The sequence below is a fragment of the Lepidothrix coronata genome, unplaced genomic scaffold (genome assembly GCF_001604755.1).
Source record: "Lepidothrix coronata isolate B3197 unplaced genomic scaffold, Lepidothrix_coronata-1.0 Scaffold34, whole genome shotgun sequence".
NCBI classification, from domain to species: domain Eukaryota; kingdom Metazoa; phylum Chordata; class Aves; order Passeriformes; family Pipridae; genus Lepidothrix; species Lepidothrix coronata.
Window position 1 is genome coordinate 5,727,986 of NW_016690214.1, and position 21,659 is coordinate 5,749,644.

Consider the following 21,659-nt stretch of genomic DNA (forward strand, 5'->3'; position numbering starts at 1 on the left):
GCAGCCAAGAACATGATCAAAAATGGGATGGATTTGTCTAAGTTACTTTTCTTGTACTGGTGCTCTTGAGTACAAAGGGACACCCTGCTCGCTCACCTGCATCCAAGCGCAATCGACAAACAAAGAACACATCTCATGTTGACTGGCACTTTTAAATTCTTCTTCCTTAGCAGAAATGCCAGTATTTTCTAGTCCTAACGTTTTCTGAGGCAGTGATATTTCTTGCCTTGTCTCTTCTTGGCAAGCGATCATCTGTAGCAGTAACAGATGATCCAGCAACAGTCCCACATCACAGCATGTCAGAAAAGAGGCAGCCCAGTATTTGTAATCACTGAATCACTTCAGAAAGAAGAATTGCCACTCAATCTGTGTAAATATGGTTATTTATTTTTTTAAAGCTATTTCTACATGCAAAGGGTTTCAGCTCTCCCACTGCAGAGCACGTTATTGCTTTAGATCCTCAAATAAAGACACCATTTCACTCACCATTGAATCCAGCAGCTTGTAAACCTGCAGCAGAAATCAAGAGAAGACAGTTGCAGTGAAAACACACAAAGAAACCCTGAGGATGAGACTGACAGAGATGGTTTCTCACGCTGGAGTACATTATCATATGGGCACACACACAACCACACAGAAGTGGCAGCCTGCTAACAGAGCTCTAGTAATAACTTCTCTGGCTATGAAGTGTGTTTAACATTATCTGAGGTACAATTAATTCAGCTGATCCCTCAAGAGTCCAGAAGCATGCTGAAGACATCCCAGATAGAAGTCCCGCATGTGGCTATGTGATGGCTGGATTTCTTCTAACAGATTCCAGGCTGGAATAAAGGGCATCTTAATCTGGATTTCACACTTACCTTGCTGCAGCATGAGGGACATATGTCTGTCAGTTTTCTGAGTTTAAAAAAATGTTTACCTCTCCTCCTGAGCCTCAATGTAACTTACAAGCAAAGAACAACCCCAAGAAAAGGACAAAACCCAACAAATACAAGCTTTGGTCAGACTCACTTCAATATAGAGTTTTTCCTGGTATATTCCAAATGAAACAGAGTCCACCTGCTCCTGAGGAGGTTCTACTCCCTCTGTAGTTACAGCTCCCTCTTTCTCCTTCAGTGATGAAGCGGCAGATGCCCGCTTCTCATCTTTTACTTTTGGGGGCTCTGCTCCCTCTTTCACCTTCACTGATGCAATGGAAGGTGTCCGCTTCTCATCTTTCGCTTTCAGCTTTCTGCTGCCTTGATGTTCCTAATCAGGGACAGACCGAGAAAAAAAGGGACTTGGGTCAGAACACCGCTCAGATTGTTGCAAGACGCACCTCCCAGGAGCAGCACCTCTTCCACTGGGTTAGAAATCGGCTCAAACTCAGGATACACAACCTCAGAATTGTTCACATTGTCCCCTGCACTCAGGGCTCACCAGGCATCCCAACACATACCACTTTCTCTTTCCCTGGTGTCGCTCTACTTTTTTTGCGTTCTTTATCCTTTTTCTCTTCTTTCTTAGTGGCTATTTTGTCTTCCTTTCCTCCTTTTTTTTCTCCTCCTTGCTTTACTTCCTCTACCAAAGAAAGAATTTCAGTTACCCAAAAGCATCCACACATCCAGAAAGACCAGCCCACTGCACTAACACAGTGAGAGTGTATTACTTTTGCAATGTACTTCCCTCTTTTTATTAATCTGAGCTGTACTGCACTGAAAAACAATACCTTGAAGAGTACTTTGTTTAAATAAGGAATGAAGAGGTCTCAGATGTGTATCAGAACAAGCCTGTAAGACAGCTAATAGTAAGGCAGTGTTTGCTGGGTCAGTCTGTGTGAAAACCACAGCTACACGTAGCTGAATTAAAAAGCTTTTTTGTGAGGTGGTTTTTTACTGATGCCAAACCACAGATCACAATTAGTACTGTGACTGTCACACAATCTGCCTTTTTTTCTGATGCATTTTCTTATAAAAGCTTTGAGGGGGACCTGCTGAAATTGAAATTTCGGTCAAAATTCATCATGTTTTCTGGATTTCCAACAGTCCACAGAAAGCAGTTGCTGTGCTAAAACTACCATTTACCTGTTTCCTCTGGAACAGCATCTGCATAGGTGTCCTTCTTAAGCAAGCCATACAGGGATCTCAGCCTCAGAGCGTGACTCACCATATCATCAACTGCTCCCCGCCACAGCTGGAGGCTGAGAAAAGGATCAGGATCAGAAGGGAGACAGTGCAGCAATTGCCACCTTGTTTTAACCCTGTGCCCAGAAGTAAAGGCACCTTACAGCTGAGAGCTGCTCTATACAACTAAACCAACAAAACAACACCCACAGTCTAAATATCTGTGCACAGAGATGCTAAACTGCCTTCCTCATGTTAGATCCCTCCAAGGTCTCAAAGGTTTGCAAATCAACAGGCTCACAGGGACCCATAAATATTACTGTGAAACTAGGTCTGCTCCTCAACATGACACACATTGATAAATCAGCATCAACCTGCTCTGTGTTTACCAAGAGGAACCTGCATCCTTCTAATTTAGAAGCAACGAGAAGCTGTTGATATGTTTACAGTCTGAAAGCCTGAGCAAAGAACAGAGAGACTGTATGAGGGAGGAGACAGTTATCTGAGTAAAAGGGTACAGAAAATACCCAAAGGTTTCCTAAATACAGACTAGAATAACCTTGCCAGAAATAATCTTGTACACTCTCCAAAATTACATGCATTTAATATTCTAAACTTATCTCCAGAAGGAAAAAAAAAAAAAAGGCATTTGGGTCCTAGACAGCTGCTACAATTAAGCTATAAAAAAACCAGAGTGTAAAGATGACTTCTAGACCTCATATAATTATCTGCACTCTGAATCACAACACTTGCAACAGAGCTCGCTGAGGCTGTTGATCACACAGTGCTTTCACAAGCTTTTTCCTTGCAAAGGTAACACACCAGAGTGGATACAGAAGGTCTGACTGAACTGGCCTCTGTTCAACACACAGCTCCAGAGCTGCCTTATTGAGCTGGGTCAGTGCTTCTTCCCGCTGCTCTTCCCCAGGGATTGACATTATGGCCTGTGAGAGAAAAGACAGAGGGTGTGTGGAGCACTTCTCAGGGTTCATTCCCAGTCCGTGGGCCCTGAGCTCAATGGAACCACCATCCTGGACACCAGCCTGAAACCAGGCACACTGGGCACTTATACTCACACATGTGGCTTCCTATACGGCTGGGATTTGGCCAAGGTCCCCAGGATCCAGGGAACAATCCCAGATTCCCCCATCAGATTGACAGTAAGCCCCTTTGCAACTTCACAGGTGTGCCAGGGAACAGGGATTCTAGCGAGCTGCAAGGCTCCCAAGTAAAGCTTAGTTATAAAAGAAGCAGAGAGATTTCCAAGAGAGCACTACAGAAAAACCACTGACAGAATCCAAACCACTCTTGCTTTAATCTAGGGAGGTCTGTACTTTATCCACAGCCTGTCGTGAGTGCCCCCTTAGTTCTCTGATGAATAGGAAGGACTCTCCAAGGCAAGGAGCCCTTAGGGGAGCCACGGGAGGCTGTAAGACTAGCCTGCCCCCCGCATTCAGTCCTGGGATGACAGAAAGCTAACGGGGGAAGAGCTTAAAATATCTGTTATGTTGTCTGGTTCTCTTTTCTTCTTCACACAACAGCCCACAAAGTCTCTCTTGGGAATCTCTTTACAAGAGCACTGAGGGTGTGGTCAGCAGAGCCAATACACATCATAAATCATCTCTAACTCCCAGCACATAGGCAGCAGACCTTTGGGTGGGCTCCACACTGGGGCAGGCTGGGCTGTTTGAAGGGAAATGAAAACACCATCAGCTTGTCACAGCATCAGTGGGAACAGAGGTGACTACCTGTTTAAAGTCCTCAAGGGAAAGGTTCCATCCTGACGGGCCTGCTTCTTCCTCCTCAATGCTCATCTTTTGCCTCAGAGCCTCCTCTAGTGATTTCCTCCCACCTGGGAGCTCCGTGGTGCTGCTCCGAGCAGGGAGAGGCTCCACAGTGCTCTCCTGGTACTCCGTGTCCTCCTCTGCAGTGCTCCTCTGGTCTGAGGGCACTTTCTCCTCGAAGGCTGAAGGCACAGTCATGTACTGTCTCCATAGTTTGTGCAGCTGCTTTACCACTTGATACTGATAATAAAACTGTGATAACAGGGAAAAAGTACACAGACATGAGTTTTGCCTTTCCTCTTCAAACCCAACTGTTAAAGCCTCCATGGCAGATTCTGCCAGCTCCAGAAACCCAGGGATGCACCAGCCCCATGGATCTGCCCTCCCTGTTACTTCAGTTACCCATCAAACAGCAAACATCACCCCGGGATTCTTCCTGTGGAACAGCTCTTCCTCGGTGGCATAGGCAGGAGATGGGGTGCGCTCTGGGGTCCGAACTTGGTCAAGAAGTTCACTGAGATTGTCTTTGACTATAGCAGCACCTTCTCGAGCAGCCAGGTCACTCTGAGGCACCACAACGAGAACAGCATGTGTGAGTCCCCGTTCCACATACAAACACACAAACAAATTCACTCCCACGCCAGTAACCACACGCATACATTACACAGGGTTACAAGGACAAGAATAACTGCAAACCCCGCTGAGCGCAGCAGTACTGCCAACAGCTTTTCAAACAAACCCTACAAATCCTCCCTCAAACTATGCTTTTCAAAGCGTAGTGTAATTTTCATTTTATACCTTAAATTATCATAGCGTGCAACACACAATCCCATCTCCACTAAGTAACTAATGAAATTAATTACCAACAGAAAATTCATTTTTAAAGGGCCAGCGTGAACACTTTAGGAGACACAGTCATGTCTTTAGTAACAACATTACAAAAGACTGCAAAGTTCCCCCATGTTATTTAGCAAACCTGCTCAAGTATGTACAGACGTTCTGTAAATCATCTCACTCCCAACCCTAATTACACAGCAATAAAAATACCAGTTGTTCACTCCCACCCTTATCCTCTATTTGCATATAAAGTTCAAAGCTCACAGTTACCCAGTCACATGCTTGGTTACCTCCAGATTCTCTCTGAAGTCAGCCAATTTATCCTCATACACAGCAATTCCCCAAAGGGTCACCTGCAGCAGAGCTCCTCCTAATAACAGAGGATGTGTCCTAAATTCCCAGGGCTCACTGAAAATGCCTGCTCTCCTTGACTTGAAAAGAAAGGAAAACCTCCGAGTTTCTCCAGGCAAAATTACACCTGAAATAAGAGAGAAAATGCATCGGTCTGCAAGAAGCCACCTGGTTAACTTGACCCTTTTCCAACCCCACCCCAAGTGTCCCTGTCTCTGTAGGAGACTCTTTCACCATAGTTTAGCTGGTTATCACACTTCATCCAGCTATTCTTCTCCTTCCAGATTTACTCCCAGTCCCCATGCTACTGAACTGGTGTTATTTCCACTGCATGCTCCTTCTACAGCAAGCTCAGTTCTCCAGCAGATGATGGTCCATTTGCCATCAGAAAATGATTCACTTCTCAATATTCTGCCCATTTGCACTCAGAGTAGGAGCAACCTCCTTTCCTTTAGGTTTCATGAGAGGGATCTGCCTTGCACAGCTCTTTTGGGGTGAGTCAGCTCTGACACCCAGGAGCTTCCTCAGGAGAATCACCCAGCAGTGCTGTGCCATTAGTCAGACTCCACATCTCAGGAAACTCCTGAATACCTGCTCTCTGGCTGAGGTACAAAGGTCTCATACCTGGTCTGGTATCAAAGTAAAAACATGGCATCCTCCTGCCCTTGGTTTCTCTGGAGGGAATCTGCTGGGGCAGCCTCATCCAGCTGTACCAGATGGCAGCTGTGCCATCATTGCTCACCGTCAGGAAGCTTTCGGCCTCCTCACCAGCCAGAGTCTCGAAGGTGAGCCGGGCAGCAACACCAATTTCATTCTGCAACAAAGAGGAAAAAGATAACAATTTCTGCTCTATCTGGCAGGATTTATCCTGCATGAAGTCATAGCTCAAATAAGGGGTTGAACCTCAGCAGAACTTGTAAGGCAGGTCCAGTGAAGTGGTCATTATACAGAGAGAGCCTGGGAATCTAAGCTCACACCACAGCCAGAGCAACCCCTTCTGTCCCTACATCTCTCCAGAGCAAACAGAGGGATACTCTATTATGTTCAGAATAAATTCCCCATTCTGTGGCCTGGGAGTGACACCCATTGTACAGCCGTGACTTGGGAACTCACACAGGCTTAGCTTGACTAAACAATTAAAATCTCACAATTACCCTGCAAGAAGTGATGCCCTTGATCCAACGAGCAGGCTTGCCACAGAAAACTAAAGATAGATGCTTTTCTTCTTCTGGAGCCACGTTGCAGGAGTCACTGCTACAGAAAACAAAAGCCAGCATTTTCATGGAGTGAAATTCACTTTCAGAGAGGGGAGAACCACGGATAATTTACAAGACCCTGTAAGAAATAATCCCAACTAACGCTTTTCCACACACTCCTCTCCTTAAGGACAGAGCCTTGCTCCTTAGACACAAGGCCTCAAGGCAAAAAGATTTCTAAATCTGGTGATTATATTAAAATATGCCTTTTGTTGTGCCCACTGGAGGTTCCTCTCTGTTCTGGCTAAAAACAGCTAAGGGTACCTTTACAGACTGGTGGTACATATCCAAAACTCTTTACTTCTGCCAAGAAGTAAAGCTTACTCAATCTCTTCAGGAGGAGTGGAACATGGAGAAGTGGAACATGGAGAAGCCTCTGCTGAGACAGACGTGAACGGCTGCCCTTTACCAATCAGCTCCAGTCCTTCCAGATCCTGGACACACACAAAAATGATCAACTCAGGGTTTCTTTTTTTATATAGAAAGGAAATTATAATACCAGCCAAATGCACCAACTCAGTCAAGGAAAGTGAAGTTGAAGTATCTTGCTCCTACAATGGTTTTTAGAGGTATACAAAGAATGCTCAAGAGACTCGGGAAGGAACCAATTCTGAGTTTCCCAAGAATCCTAGATGACTGCATTCCCCACTACAAATGATCCGTGAATGGGAAACGTCTCCCTCACACACATTCCTCATCCCCAGAGACAGGTTTCAAAGACAAAAAAAGTGAGGTTTATTCTGTTTTTCGGAGGAGGGACTACCTGCCTTCAGATTGGTTTAGATGTGTGTTTTCCACATGGGTAAAGTGTCTTCCCTCTGTCCTAGGGCACTAAATCGAAGTCCTACACCACTATTTGGCAGGTTTTTTCATGGCCTAGGTCCTGGCAGCTTCATGCTGCTGGTTTGGGGTCCTATTCTGAGGCTCCTAGACCACTCCACGCAACACTTTAGGAGGCCAGACAACTCCTTCATGGGTGTGGCCCTCTGGAAATGTCAGAACTTCCAAGAAAAGTACTGTGGGGCTAAATTTTAGACTCCTAATGCTTTTTCAGATCCAGTTCTTGGCAATTTTATGTTACTCTACTGACAAGAAACAAGAGACACAAAGAATGTCCCTGCTCCTCTGGTCTTACCGGCTTATAAAAACCCAGCTCCTCCAGGACAGATTTCAGCTCCTGCCACCGATGTTTCAGGAAAAGACTCTTATCCCAGGTTAGATGGCAAGGAATCTTCGTTGGGGGCTTCAGAGCTGTGGAAATACCCACACAGGAGCTCACTCTCTGCATACTCACGTGCCTATTAAATTTCACTCTCTGCCAAATTTAGGCCTCACGGAGTTTTAAAGAGGAGGCTCAACAGATGACTGGGAAGCAGCTTCTCCCTCCACACCTGTGGCCCGTTTCTGTGGAAACACCTCTCTGCAGTGCTCCCTTACCCGTTTCCTTCTGGACAGTGCGGGGTTTGCCCACATGAGTGATTGGCTCTCGGTCCCCACGTTCTGTCCGAGTCAGTGTCAGCGTCAGGCCGGTGAGTTCATCTCCAATACGGTCAGGCTGGCTCCAGAACTCGCTTCCTACTCGGAATCCCTGCGGTGGAAAACAAGGCTCCCACTGATACAGAGTTGCACAGCTACCTGCTATTTTCATAGGGACTAGAAAGGATCTGATCCTGCCTATATGAACATTTTAATAGTCTATGAATTATCCCTTTCTGCAGAGCAAGCCAAAATTTCTATCAGGCTGCTGTCAAAGACAAAAGAACTTTCTTCTACCTAGTGCTACGTGAAGGTTGAACGATATTAAAATAAAGCTTCACACAAATGCAAATTCTTTGACAGTGCTCTAAATGTAAAAAAAATTATTTTAACACAGGATCCTCCCATAATCCTCCTGCCTTGCCCATACCCCTTTCTCCATGGCAATCACTAAAATCCAAGCCTGAATCAATCAGATCTCTCTGCCCCCTGGAACAGCAATTGTGACATATTCCCATGTCACTTCCCTGGGCAGGACAGTCTTTGTTGAGAGTCCAGAAATGGCACTTGCTCATCCCCACTTTCCTCTGGGTAGTATGGATAGCACAGTTCCTGGTTTTATTTTTAAAATCCCTGAAAGCTCTGCTCACACACCAGGCTGAAGGACTCAAGAGTGGCTTTGATAAATACCTACTGACAGCTCTTCAGGGATGTTACTCATCACACCAGTCTCTGTGCTGTTTCACAAGAGCAGCACATTCAGGACAGACAGGATGTGGGGCTCTCACCTTTCCAGGATGGAGGTAGGGGAGACTCCGGTCAATGAGGTCCCTTTCTTCCATAACTTGCCTGTAATTCTCCGCGATGTTCATCATCAATTCATTCTCTGGCTTCTGAAGAATTTCTGTAAAGAGGAAATGTCGCATCATCGGTGCTGCACCTCTGGGCACACCCTTTGACACTATTGTTGTTCACCCGTAACCCATTTACACTGGCCCCTGCCAAATCCACTGTCCTTGCCCCAGCCAGAGCCACCAGCTCACCCTCCCACCACATCCACAGCCACTAGCACGTGTGGGACCTCTGAGAACATGGAATTAGACTGCAGTGGCAATAGGATTAACCCTGGTAGGTGATAACCACTGCAGTTTGGTGTGGGGACATCAAACTCCCCCACCTACATACAGAATTTTACAGAAGGAGGCCTCTGCAGCTATATCTCACCTCCTAGGTGTTTCTCCTGCTTTTTCCTGATTGCCATATGATGGCTCCAGTTCTGGAGAGCTCTGTGCCCTGCTAGTTGGGCCTGAGGAGCCTTTTGCTTCTTCTCTCCTCCATGTTTCTCTTTCAAAGCTGCTGCAGTAACATCCGGACGAGAAACCTCAATAACATCTGCTGTCTGATGAGAAAGGAAGCACTGAATGAACCTCTTCATGCACACCAAAACAAGAATGGGAGAGGGCAGGAAAAAAGAGTTATTCTGATGGACTGTACTTTTACATTAGCACTCTGAGAGGAACAAAAGCAGGGCAGTAGGAACACACTCAAGAGACAACGGAAGGATTTATCTGAGTAATTAGACTCCAGCAATGCCATTGCTGCAACACCAGCTCTTCCCTGATGCCAACACAAGAGCACAGAGGGAAGAGGAAGCCTGTGTAATTGTTCCCTCCATGACCTGGTCCTGCACACAGCACTCCAAAACCTGCTGGTGCAGTTTCTCTGATGGCAAACCCTCCCTGCAGAGTGTGAAGAGGCTGGGAAAACCACACCTCAGCCCTGACCTGCTCCTGATAGGTGCTGGAAAGCATCGAAAGGTACTGCTGGCACCACGCTCCACCTCTGGAAAAGTGCCACATAGCAGCATTTTCCTAACTTTACAAACTAACCCGAGTGCTTCTTCTGGCCCAGACTTCCATCTTAAACTCCTGGACACTTCCCAAAATGTGATGAGGGAGAATCTCTTCGCAGCCATCAGCAAACTCTTTTGGTCCTACAACACACACACACAAAAAAATACCCAGCCCCAGAGCCAGGTCACTAAAGTTTGGCTTAGCAAAACCAAAACCCAGAGATAAGATGTGAAGTTGAACCCTACCAGGAAAAGTCAGTGGTTGCCTGGGTGCCTTGGGGGAAGCGGGATGTGCTACAAGATGTGTCACCTCCTTGGGTAGGTATTTTCGAACGAGGTAATTCTTCCTAACTGGAATTCTCCCAGCATCATGGGGAAGGCGTGGAGGATGAACCTGCAGGAAATAAACAGTAACAGTGCAGTTAGGTACACACTGACTCACCTTTAATCCATCTGATGCTTTTAGGATATTCAAAGGTCATATCAGTACAGTTACTGTAAGAGACCTGGAAAGGGACTTTTCACAAGAGCCTGGAGTGACATGACAAGGTGGAATGGATTCAAACTAAAAGCATAGGTTTAGATTAGATATCAGGAAGAAATCCTTCCCTGTGAGGGTGGTGAGGCCCTGGCACAGGTTGCCCAGAGAAGCTGTGGCTGCCCCATCCCTGGAAGTGTGCAAGACCAGGTTGGACGGGGCTTGGAGCAAACTGGGATAGTGGGAAGGTGTCCCTGCCCATGGCAGGTGGGTGGAATGAGATGATCTTTAAGGTCCCTGACAACTCAAACCATTCTATGATTCTCTGATTCCTCCCCTATGAGGCACGTTATGCAGCTGCAGAGACACCAGCTCAGTTGCTGTCTCATTCCTCTGAACTCTGGTTTATAAAAGGCGCAGGGAAAGGAGAGTTTTAAATCACTTTCCCAAGAGATTTCTGCTGCTGTGTCACTCGATGTCAAATGCTTCCACTCACACACTGTGACTCAAGTTTTGGAAGGAAAGCCATGAAAGCTAGTAAACAACTTACAGGTCTTATGAGACCATGAAGTTGGAGAGGCAGATGATTTATCCTTCCAGTTGAAAGTACTGTGTAAAGACTGATAATTCTTTATTTTTTGCCATTGCACCTAATGATGTGGCATTTTATCATGATAAAGAGCACGACAGACAAAATGGAGTAAGAACTCAACTGCAAGAGTGAGTTTTGGCTTATGTAAATGGGCTGCACCCTCTGTTAAACACATAAAAAGAGTGTGTCAGTTAAGGCAGCTTTTTCGCCCAGTGGAAATACATACTTTCTCCAGGTCCTCCACCTTAATTGCAAGTGCCTGGATATCCTCTCCTTGCAGAACATTCGGATCAGGCTTGGGCTCAGGCTCAGGCTCGGGCTCAGGCTCTTCTGAAATTGCTGAACTGGGCCTTTCAGAGGTCTTTTCCTTCTTGCCTGAAAAATACATGAAGAGACCTCCTCTTCAGTCTCCCGAGGAAACACCACCTTCCTCTTTCAGCCTGGTTAATCATTTCCAGCTGACCACGTTACATTTTGGTTTTGTGTTGGGTTTTTTTTTTAAGCTTTCACAGAACAACTGAATTCAGCATCTTTTGTAATTGGAAAAATCAAACTCTCAGAAGCAGCAAGGACCAAAGTGGGTCAAGCAGGATTCAACTGTCTCACCCTTTATTCCAGATGAGATAAATACAGATAAACAGAGCTCCCTGCAGGAGGAACAACAAATTCCTGGGAAGCTTCCTGCTCCAGCTGCTAGCGCAAGGATACAGCCTCCCTGCAGTCACCCAGCACAACAAACCACTGGATTTCCAGAAGCTCCTGAATAGCAAAACAGCTCTGAAATAGCCAAACCCGGGCAGAGCCGGGCCGGGCCAAGCCGAGGGGGCTGTTCCTCCACCTTAACCTGCGCGTCCCTCCCGCTGGGACCGGCTCATTTAAAAAAACCAAGCTATAAGAATAACGACACGGGGGTCCCTGGGTGGGAAGGGGCTGTTTGTGGCGGCTCCACTCCCGGCCTCGCTGAGGCCGCAGGCCCGGCCCGGCCGCCGCTGCCCAGGCGCGCTCCGCGCCGGCCGTACCCGGGGGGCTCCGGTTCTGGGGCCGACTGCCTCGCTGCGACGCCATGTCCCGCCGACCCGCCGACCCCCCGACCCCGGCGCCGACCCCCCGACCCCGGCACCGACCCCGGCCCCGACAGGCCCCGCGGGTCGCGACAGGCCCCGACAGGGCCCCCGCGAGGCACCGCCCCCTGCCGGGGCACCGCGGCACCGCCCCGCGCGCCCCCTGCCGGCACGCATGCGCCGTGCGGCCGCGGCACGGCCGGGACACACCGGGACACACTGGGATACAGGGACTGCGGAATACACTGGGACGCCAGGATACACCGGGACATACCAGGATACCGGGACTGTGGGACAGTGGGACACCAGGATACACCAGGACATACCAGGATACTGGGACACCCAGATACACTGGGAGATGCCAGGATACATGGACACCGGGTCTCCAGGATAGTGGGGCACCGGGACTCAGGGACACGGAGACACTGGGGCTCTGGGACACTGGGAGACTAGGGGAACCAGGACATCAGGCTCCAGGACACCAGGGACACCAGGGCTCCGGGACACCAGGCACTGGGACATCGGGGTGCTAGACCACCAAGGACAGTAGGACCTGCCCTGCGGGAAACCCCCTGGATGATGCCAGTGCCCCAAGACCCCTCAGCCAGCACACAGCTCTTATGTTTTATTATCCGTTGTGGCCACTCACAGACCCCACGTTCTGGCCACTGTGTCCGTCTGTGTCCATCCCCCGCCGGGTTCCCCCTCGGTGGGCACCGGGCAGTGCCCAGCGCCGCTGGAGCTGGCACAGCAGGTCGGGCAGCAGCGAGTCCAGCACGGCCAGGCCGGCCCAGGTGCACCGCAGACCACTGGGGGAGAGGGGTGGTGAGCTACAGGGCACCGGGGGAGACCCCCCTGCTCTCCACATGGTTCCCAGGGCTCACCTGCCATCCAGAAGCAGCCAGCCCTGATCCTGCAGCACCTGAGCCTCCCCCGGCACCCCGAACACGGCCTGCAGGCTGAGCTGGGGGGAGAAGTGCCCCCAGCGCTGTATGCCCAGGGCAAGAGAGGGGCATTAGTGATGGGGCATCAGTGATGGGTCACTAGTGATGGGGCATCAGCATCCCAGTGCCCAGAGGGGTCTTCAGTAGAGCTGGAGAGGGACTTTGGACAAGGGCCTGGAGTGACAGGACAAGGGGGAATGGATTCAAACTGGAGGGTAGTTTTACTTTAGATATTAGGAAGAAATTCTTCCCTGTGAGGCCCTGGCACAGGTTGCCCAGAGAAGCTGTGGCTGCCCCATCCCTGGAAGTGCTCAAAGCCAGGTTGGATGGGTCTTGGAGCAACTTGGTGTTGTGGAAGGTGTCTCTTCCCGTGGCAGGGGGTGGAATAAGATGGTCTTTAAGGTCCCTCCCAACCCAAACCATTCCATGATTCTATGATTAGTGGTAGGTTGATGTGGGGGACCTCCATGGGTGGCTCCTCACCTCGTGTGTGACACCCTCATCTGTGCGTAGTCCCAGGGTGAGCACCTCCTCCAGCCTGGAGACACAGAAAGCTGTGGGGCAGCACAGATGGGGAGGGAGCATGGGGGGACCCTGGTACTCACTGCTCCAGCGGGCTCAGCACCACCCGACTCCTGGTGCCATGTCCCTGGCTCTGCACTTCCCGCATCCAGGCAACAGGCTCCGGTGTCTGGACACGGGCTTCCCGGCTGCAGCTGCCCTCACCCCGTGGCACGAAGCGCCCGTGAGCTCCTGCAGCAGTGAGGGAGGGGGACAACGGAGTTCAGGGGGCACATGGCCACACACACACACCCCCGGCTCCCCGTCACCCCCTTACCTGGCCCCACACCGATGTACTGGTCAGCCCGCCAGTACGAGAGGTTGTGGTTGCTGAGGGCACCCTGGGGGGAGAGTGTGGCATGGGGTGAGATGGGGCCAAGCCTGCTTGGGGAGCAGCATGGCATGGGGGGGACATGGCATGGGGGGCACATAGCATGGGGGGTACCCTACCTTGCGGGCAAAATTGGACACCTCATAGTGGCGGAAGCCGGCGGCCACCAGCACAGTGTGGGCTGTCTGGTACATGTCTGCCAGCAGGTCCTGGGGGGGCAAGGGCAGGGTCCCCCCTCGGACCTGTGCTGCCAGTGCCGTGCCTCGCTCCAGTGTCAGCTGGTACAGGGAGATGTGGTCGTCGCAGAGCCCCAGCGCTGCCTCCAGCCCCTGGGCCCAGGCGTCCCGGCTCTGCCCCGGCAGCCCAAACATGAGGTCGATGGAGGTGCGGCCGGGGAAGAGCCCCCGTGCTGCCTCCACGGCCTTCTGCGCCTCCACCGCCGTGTGCTCCCGGCCCAGCAGCCGCAGCTCGGCGTCGTCCAGTGACTGCGGAAAGAGTGTGGTGACAGCGGTGTGACGGGGGCTGCAGGGCCGCGAGGGAAGCCCCTCTCACCTGGACGCCAATGGAGAGGCGGTTGACACCGGCTGCCCTGAAGCCAGTGAGCCGTGATGTGTCCATGGAGCTGGGGTTGGCCTCCAGAGTGACCTCAGCACTGCTGGGCAGATGGGCAGCCCCCGCCACGGCCTCCAGCACCGCTGCGATGGTGCGAGGGCTGGCCAGGCTGGGGGTGCCGCCACCAAAGAACACAGAGGTGATGCTGTAGGGCAGAGGTGGGGAGTTGCAGGTGGGCACTGGAGGGCCCCATACCCTGCCATGAGCCCCTCTGTGCACCCACCTGTGCACCTGGCTGAGGCGCAGCAGGGTGTGTGCCTCCCGCACCAGGCAGGCACGCACAGCTGCCTCATCCACCGCCGGCACCACGTACGTGTTGAAGTTGCAGTAGGAGCAGCGCTTACGGCAGTAGGGCCACTATGAGCACAGGGGGTGTGGGGGACGGCCATGCCCCCACCCCCAGGCACCCCATTTTGAGGGGGGACAGCCCTAGCCCAGTGCCCCTGACAAGGCAGCACATGACCCACAGGTGTGACCCTTCAGGTGCACGGCTCAGGGACCCCCGCAGCAACCTGCACCAGGGCATGGCTGGGGAGCCCCACCTGTGCCCCATGACATTGCAAGGCCACGCTGCCCCACCACGTGTGCAAGCCCCGGGGTCCCCAGGGTCCCATATGCACAACGTGTATGCAACCCCAAGCCCTCACATCCACCAGTGCAAGCCCCGGGGTCCCATGTGTCCCCCAACGTGTGCAAGCCCCAGGACCCGCGTGCATCCCCACGTGTACAAACCCGGGGTCCCTCGGTATCCCCCTGTGTGTGAACTCGCGGTCCCCGTACACCCCGCGTGTGGAAGCCCCTGGGTCCCTGTACACCGTCCTGTGTGTGAACACAGGGGTCCCTCTCCCCACGCGTACAAGCCCCAGGACCCACATGCACCCCCACGAGTGTAAGCCCGGGGTCCCCGCACACACAACGAGCCCCGGTGTCCCCGTGTCCCACCCCGTGTCCTCGCTCACGTGCACGTAGAGCGCGGCTGTGGCGGGGGCGGCCGGTTCTGGGACCGGCTGCGGGGCCGGTTCCGCGGCAGGACCCGGTCCTGGTCCCGTTCCCCGTCCCGGGCCGCCCCCGCCAGGCCGCGCCGCAGCGACCGCCACGGCCGCCCTTCGGTACCCCCGCACGGCCGCCATGGGCCCACGGGCCGCGGCACCGCCCGCCCCGGGCGGGCACCGAGCGGGGCCGCCCCCGGCTGCGGGGGCCGGGGCGGGGCGAAGGGGAAGGGGAGGGATCGGGAGTGAACCCCTGCGCTCCTAACGGGACCGTGCTGGGGATGCTCGCTGTGAGTGACGGGGATGCCGGGGTCGGTGTCCTCCCCCGATGCCGGGGTCAGTGTCCTCTCCCAGTACCAGGCATGCCGGGCCGGTGTTCTCCCCCGGCACCGGGAGTGTCGGGGGATGCCCAGGCCGGCGTCTTCTCCCGGTGCCGGGGGTGCCGGGGTCAGTGTCCTCTCGCGGTGTCCTCCCCGGACACACGGTCCCGACGAAGCTGGGGCATTCCGCAACCTGCCCCCGCATCCTCCCCCGACTGCTCCACGGGGCCGGGAAGGGTTTTCCAGCGTTTCGGCGGAGGGAGCCGTTGCTTGTCCCCACGCAAGGTTGTGCAAACCCGCTGCTGACGAATCCCAACGTTATTAGTTCTTAATTTGCTCTATTAATAGCCACGGGGAAGTCCGGAATGTCCATGGCAAAGGCTGTGACCGTAGATTCCCGTTTCGCGGCCAGGAACGGTAGTTTTGTGTAACCCACCCCTGATGTAACCTTTCCGGCTGCCCGGAGTTCCCCAGAAGGCAGTGAGGACTATAAGAGCAGAACCCAGGCATGGTAAGGGCAGAAAGCCATGGTGCCTGGAGCGCTGCACACCGAGCCCATACTGCCAGTCATGATGGACAGCTCTTCCTCTACCGTGAGTATTTACAGCCGGGGCTGCATCATCCCAGAGGCTGGAATGGCCATGGGACATCTCGGCAGGTGTCCTGGCTGGCGAGGGCTGGATGGGCCCCAGGGAAGGGATGGGGATGGTAGGGAAAGCTTCCCCAGCACCAGGCTCTGCTGGGGCTCAGACCTCTGGATGATGTTGCACCACTCCTGGGACACAAATGGAACTGTGGGGTGTGGGGATGGGGTGTCAGGGGCTGTACCCGCTGTGCTGGCTGTGACTGGGGCTCACTGTGTTTCTCAGCAGTGTGCCTGCCCTCGCCAGCCAGGGCTGAGCCACCTTCATTTCTTATGCACTGCCCCCAAACTACAGTGAGCACGGGGGGCACCTCTGGGGGGCACCTCTGGGCAGCTCGGGGGTTGTGCCAAGGGTGGAGTTACCAAACAGGGATGGGAGGAGGCCTGTCCTGCACCTGGGTTAGTGCTGTGGGAAGCAAAGGAAGGTAAAAAGTCCTTCCCTAGACACCAATCACAGGGGTCCACTGCATCCCCAAGGTCACTGGCTGCAGTTGCTGTCATAGAGGTAACAGTTCCTCCCTCAGGAAGGAATGTTACAAGAGTCCTAAAACCAGGGGAGGGAGGAGACCTGAGTGAAATGTGGAGGATCAGTGCTGACACCAGCCCCACGAGCCAGTTTGGGATCAGGGGAGGAACTTGCTGGAAAGACACTGAATAGAAAGGGTCTGACACAAACCATCCATGCTTTTTTCTTTCAGGTAGCAGATACGAGCAGTGGACTTGTCCACTCGGTCTGCTTCCATGGGTAGAGCCCACAGCCCAGCTGGGAGATCAAGGACTGAGACCTCGCTGAGGCTTCCCCCTCTCTCCCTGTTGCATTATTTCCCTCCACCCACTAGAAGAAGCTGCAGCACAGAGGAGGCCCAACCTTAGCCCTGCTCGGGAAGGAAGCAGGAGGGAGACAGCCTTGGCGAGAGTTGTCAGCAACACTATCTGCTTTCCAGTTGGAGTGGGACACTTCTGCTGGCAAGGAAGAGGAGCTCTGCTCTTCCCCTTCTCGCAGGAGTGTTTCATGGTTGGGAGGTACCAAATAACTCCCGTAAAATGCTGTCCCAGGTGTGCCGTGCTTCGCACTGCCAACAGGACAGGAATTTTGGTATTTCTGCAAAAACCTTACTGTCTGTCTTGCCCAAAACAACAAAATAAACCATGCCAAGTCTACTTCGGAGAATTTTTTTGGGGGGAAACACCTGGGGGAGGTGTGGGAACAGGATAAGCTTTTCCAGCCAGCTTTAGGGAGCCCCTTCCCATGCAAAGCTTCATTCTCTGAACCCCCTGCCCCTCATTTCAAGTTCAGTAGCTGTTATTATCTGACCCCTGAGTCTCACAACACCCAAGCAGAGAAGGCATCACCTACCCTGGGAAGCCAGACCAGGGTGTTAGGACTTAAAAAATGTCAGTGAAATACCTACTAGCATATGTTCAACTCCTCTGAAATGGCTGCAGCCAAACTGCTCAGAGATACACAAGATTTTTAAATCTTCATAAGGTCTTTCAGTAACCGGACAGAATTCCAGAAATAAGCATCCCTTCCTCACACCACAGTATTTGTCCTGGCAAAGAAACAAACCCAACTGGGAAAAAAAGGCGCTCTGTTTTATTGACTAAAAGTGCCATCAGCCTGATGTCAGGGAGGGAAGGTCTCCACTGCATAGCCCAAGGCACAGGTGAAAAGCAGACTGAGAGCTGCTGGTCCTCCAGTTGATTTATCCCAGATTTTGCTCTGCCTTCCCAATCTCAGAGCCGAAGGAACTTCTCCATCTGCTCCCTCAACTTGTATTTCTGAATCTGGAATAAAGTGCAGAGAGGAGGAGGAAGAGAGACTCGGGCAGCAGCTGGGACAGGAGGCCAGAGCTCCTCCCCTGCCCCTATCCCCTCTTACCTTGCCTGAGACAGTGAGTGGGTACTGGCTCACAAACACAAAATAACGTGGGATCTTGAAATGGGAAATCTAGGAAGAGAAAAACAATGGCTACACAACCCCCCAGGAACAGCACAGCCAGCCCAGCTGGCACTGCCAGGGCTGGGTCCCCCAATGCTCTAAATCCATGGGTTTTCATCTGCCAGTCCCCAGCAGTCACTGGGTGTACTGGTCTGTCAGGGAACTGAGAATGGGAGACCCAGCAGTCACTGGGTGTACTGGTCTGTCAGGGAACTGAGAATGGGAGACCCACCTTCCCTTTGCAGAAAGCCTTCATCTCTTCCTCAGTGCAGTCCTGCCCAGCCCTCAGTCGGATGCAGGCACAGACCTCTTCTCCCATCCTCGAATCCTTCACACCAACCACCTGGTTGGACAGATGAACAGTGTGACCCCTGAGGACAGTGACAGTGTGTCCTCTGGCAGGGTCTGTGTGCTGGCCCACAGCACTGGATGCTGGAATCATGGTGTGGGGCTGTGTAAAGGCAGTTTGAGCTGCTTGACCATCCCACTGGGGCTTTCTACACAACATCGAGCCCTCCTGGAAGGAGTTCCCAACCATTTGCCAGAGGAAAGGTGGTAGAGAAAGCTGAGCACCTGGATGCCAGCACCTTCCTCCTCTGGTTTTGCAAAGTGACTGGAGCAAGGGCTGAGTCAGACCAGACCAGCTCATTGTGCCTGCGACACAGACCTGTTGTCCCTCTGCTTCCCGAAAAATGGGGCAAGAGGTTTCACAACCAACGGAGAGACTTGGTAGACTGCCATGAGTGCTTTGGGATCTCCAGATGGAGTGGCAGGGGAGGGATGAAGTTGAATTAAAGGATTATTTGAAACCTTTATAATCACAGATCTTAGTGGACCCCTGCCTGTGATACCAGGAGATGGGCTTCCCAAGCCTGAGCTCTCTCCAAAGTTTGCTCACACTATTCCACAACAATCCTACTGTCATTCCCCGCCTTGAACCAGTATCTCAAAATCCTAGAGACACGTCGATCCTTTTGAGTCCAGAGCAGTAACAGAAAGCCCTAGAAACCACATAAACAGGGCTGGTTTGCAACCCATCTGCACTGGGACTGTTCCAAGGAGAGATGCTTGCCTGGCACAGGCACAACACTGACTAAATAACCAGTTTATTTATGGGGAAACTTGTCTGGCACAAAACCTGGAGGAGAACAATCCCAGCAGACTGGGAGCAGCTGCTCAGTGCTGCAAATCATTGCTGTCTTGAGAAGGGGTGAAACAAAGTCTCACTCCTCATCTCCAGGGACTCATTGGAGCAGTCTTTTTGGATGTCAGAGTTGAGTAATTACTAGTAAAAACTGTCCTTCCAGACTGCTTTCCAAGTAAGAATTTCAGAGGGAGCTAAGTGGACAGGCAGTTTAAAACTGAAGAATGACAAGCTTGCAGATGTGCAGCTGATGCACGAGGGGACTGCCCAAATCCATGTGCCCCACTTCAGGAGCTCTACCTGCCCCTCCCATGCCATGAGCCTCTCCCTCCTCCTTGCCAACCAATATTACATGTAAGCTGATGCTGAAAACGGGAAGACAACCAGGTCCCAAGCAGCAATCCAAGAATCTCTGTGTACAGGTTTCCCAAAAAACAGCTGCTCACCTATGTCACCTCCCTCCTACTCACCTGGACCTCCTCAACCTTGGGATGGGTGTGGAGAAACTGCTCAAGTTCTGCTGGGTAGATGTTCTCTCCACCACGAATAATCATATCCTTGCAGCGGCCTATAATTTTGCAGTAGCCGTGCTCATCCAGGCTCCCGAGGTCCCTGCAATGACACCACTCTCCAAATCCTGTCCCAGCTAGGTGGAAGAATGGCTGATGCTCCCACCCAGTCAGGTTATCCAGAGGGTAAAGGCTGAGGAGCCACCTGAACACACGAAAGAGATCAAAGACTCCTGCTTCAGCCACTGGCAGGATCCACACTGCATCAGGGTTTAGGGGGGAGGCAATTCTTGCCCCTGCACTGTAGCCCCACAGTCCCTCCATCCACCAGTGGCCAAGTGATGATCCCCTTCTCCAGGGACACTCAGCACCAAGGGCTCTGTGCTAAAAGCTGTTCTGAAGTGTCACAGATAGACCAGAGGGTTAAATTAGATCAGTTTTCCTTGCTTTGGAAATCCCAGGCAAGCACTCCGATACACACCCATGTATCCCTTTCCAGTGCGGACAGTCTGGGAGGAGTGGGGCTGTTCCCAGACTCACCCTGTCTTGTACCACCTCTCAGCAGTGATCACTTCACTTGTCTTGGCAGGGTCATTCCAGTAGCCCAACATGACGCAGTAGCCACGGATATGAAGCTCCCCTGGCGTGTTCAGAGGCATAGACTTCCCTGTTTCTGGATCCTCAATTTTTGCCTGAAAGAGAAGAAGGGCTTAGTCAGAGCCCAGTGTGGTGGCATGTCCCAGCTCCAGTACCAGACAGGGAGGTCTGCTGCAGGCAGAGGACCTGGAGTGGGTGGAGAGGGTCATGGTCACCTCTGTGTGTGGGAAGATGTATCCCACTGTCTCGGTTCTCCGGTCCATGCTGTCATTGGGGAACCCCATGAAGGTGACAGGGCTGTTTTCCGTGGTCCCATAAGCAACCTGCAATCACAGGAGAGGAAATGTGTCTCAAGGGGAAAGGGGACCACACAGCTCCAGGCACAGGAAGGAAAAAGCCAGTGATGACTGCAGGGGAGAGTGGGGTAGGAGGAGTCACAAGTCATTCAGGTCACAGGCAAGCCCTGCTCTCCTGGCTATGGATGGGACTCTCTAGCACTCCTGCCAGAGAGTCTTGGAGAAATAGGAGCTAAAGTAGCACTGCACCTGCCCACCATGGCCTTCCTCACCTCCATGGCAGTGCTCCAGACCCAACCACACTTGGAGCGTCATGTACTTTTGACACCCCTAGTACTATTCTTGGAGGAGTTCTCCCTCCTCTTTTTTAACCCTTGTTTCTCCAAGTCCTGTCCTGTTAACTCCACACCATCTCTGCCAGCTCCTGACTTTGCCTTGGTGCCCTTGCAGCCATAGTGCTGAGTTCACCTTGCATCTTCTACAGCTCAGGGCACATAGGACATAATTTTGGAAAAACCCTGGAGCCAGCAGCAGGCTCCTGTGGGAGACGGCTCATCCAACAGCTCAGCTGCTTGCTCCTGATCCTTTTGTGCAGACATCAGCCCCTCTAACCCTCGTAAGGGCATCACGAGGCTGCACAGTGCTCAGCACAGCTGCCCTTACAGACCAAAAGCCTCACAGCAGGACAAAAGCTTCTCGCTGCTAAACCTCCCTCACCGCTAATCCCAACGGCAGGCTCAGAGTCACCTCAGATGAAGGTCACTTCTCCTCAGAGGAAAATTCCAGCACTTTATGCCCAGCTCAGTGGCCCACTGAGACAGCAGGAGCTGTGCAGGAGGTGCTCTGGGCAGCTCTGAGCTGCACCAACAGCACCATCGCTGGGATTGCTGCTTCATCTCCAGCTCTCAGGAGCTGCGTTTCTGCAGTGGGACATCCTGGAGCACTGCTCTGGTGTCTCTAACCTGCTCACTGGGTTGTGTGC

At 52.2% G+C, this 21,659-nt stretch overlaps 3 protein-coding genes across 5 annotated transcripts in view; all 3 read right to left on the reverse strand.

The window, feature by feature from the left end:
• Nucleotides 1-369: 369 nt before the first annotated feature.
• Nucleotides 370-11,814, reverse strand: MYCBPAP (MYCBP associated protein). Of its 2 annotated transcripts, XM_017812093.1 has the most exons (19): nt 11,748-11,814; nt 10,955-11,103; nt 9,905-10,052; nt 9,696-9,799; nt 9,031-9,205; nt 8,595-8,710; nt 7,768-7,918; nt 7,466-7,581; nt 6,655-6,764; nt 6,229-6,328; nt 5,699-5,888; nt 5,014-5,201; nt 4,310-4,450; nt 3,851-4,138; nt 2,925-3,046; nt 2,064-2,179; nt 1,439-1,560; nt 1,012-1,248; nt 370-510 (listed from the first exon to the last, which is right to left on the reverse strand). In XM_017812093.1, exons 1-19 carry the CDS (start codon nt 11,791-11,793, stop codon nt 445-447), a joined length of 2,685 nt encoding a protein of 894 aa, XP_017667582.1. In that variant the 5' UTR covers nt 11,794-11,814; the 3' UTR covers nt 370-444. The 2 variants fall into 2 exon arrangements, with proteins under 2 accessions (XP_017667582.1, XP_017667581.1); XM_017812092.1 differs by having other exon boundaries at nt 9,696-10,052.
• A 603-nt stretch (nt 11,815-12,417) lies between these two features.
• RSAD1 (radical S-adenosyl methionine domain containing 1) lies at nt 12,418-15,367 on the reverse strand. Its single transcript, XM_017811821.1, has 9 exons — nt 15,197-15,367; nt 14,461-14,594; nt 14,178-14,382; nt 13,745-14,110; nt 13,572-13,635; nt 13,339-13,486; nt 13,217-13,271; nt 12,674-12,753; nt 12,418-12,598 (listed from the first exon to the last, which is right to left on the reverse strand). The coding sequence occupies exons 1-9, from the start codon at nt 15,365-15,367 to the stop codon at nt 12,418-12,420; spliced, it is 1,404 nt and encodes a 467-aa protein (XP_017667310.1).
• A 2,543-nt stretch (nt 15,368-17,910) lies between these two features.
• ACSF2 (acyl-CoA synthetase family member 2) overlaps nt 17,911-21,659 on the reverse strand; it is a 36,729-nt gene continuing 32,980 nt past the window's right edge. For both annotated transcript variants that reach the window (XM_017812175.1, XM_017812174.1), the window contains exons 11-16: nt 20,597-20,704; nt 20,325-20,476; nt 19,746-19,887; nt 18,364-18,474; nt 18,072-18,140; nt 17,911-17,977 (exon numbers count right to left, since the gene is read on the reverse strand). In XM_017812175.1, the coding sequence (XP_017667664.1) occupies nt 17,927-17,977; nt 18,072-18,140; nt 18,364-18,474; nt 19,746-19,887; nt 20,325-20,476; nt 20,597-20,704 (633 nt within the window). In that variant the 3' untranslated portion in view covers nt 17,911-17,926. The remainder of the gene's footprint in view (nt 17,978-18,071; nt 18,141-18,363; nt 18,475-19,745; nt 19,888-20,324; nt 20,477-20,596; nt 20,705-21,659) is intronic.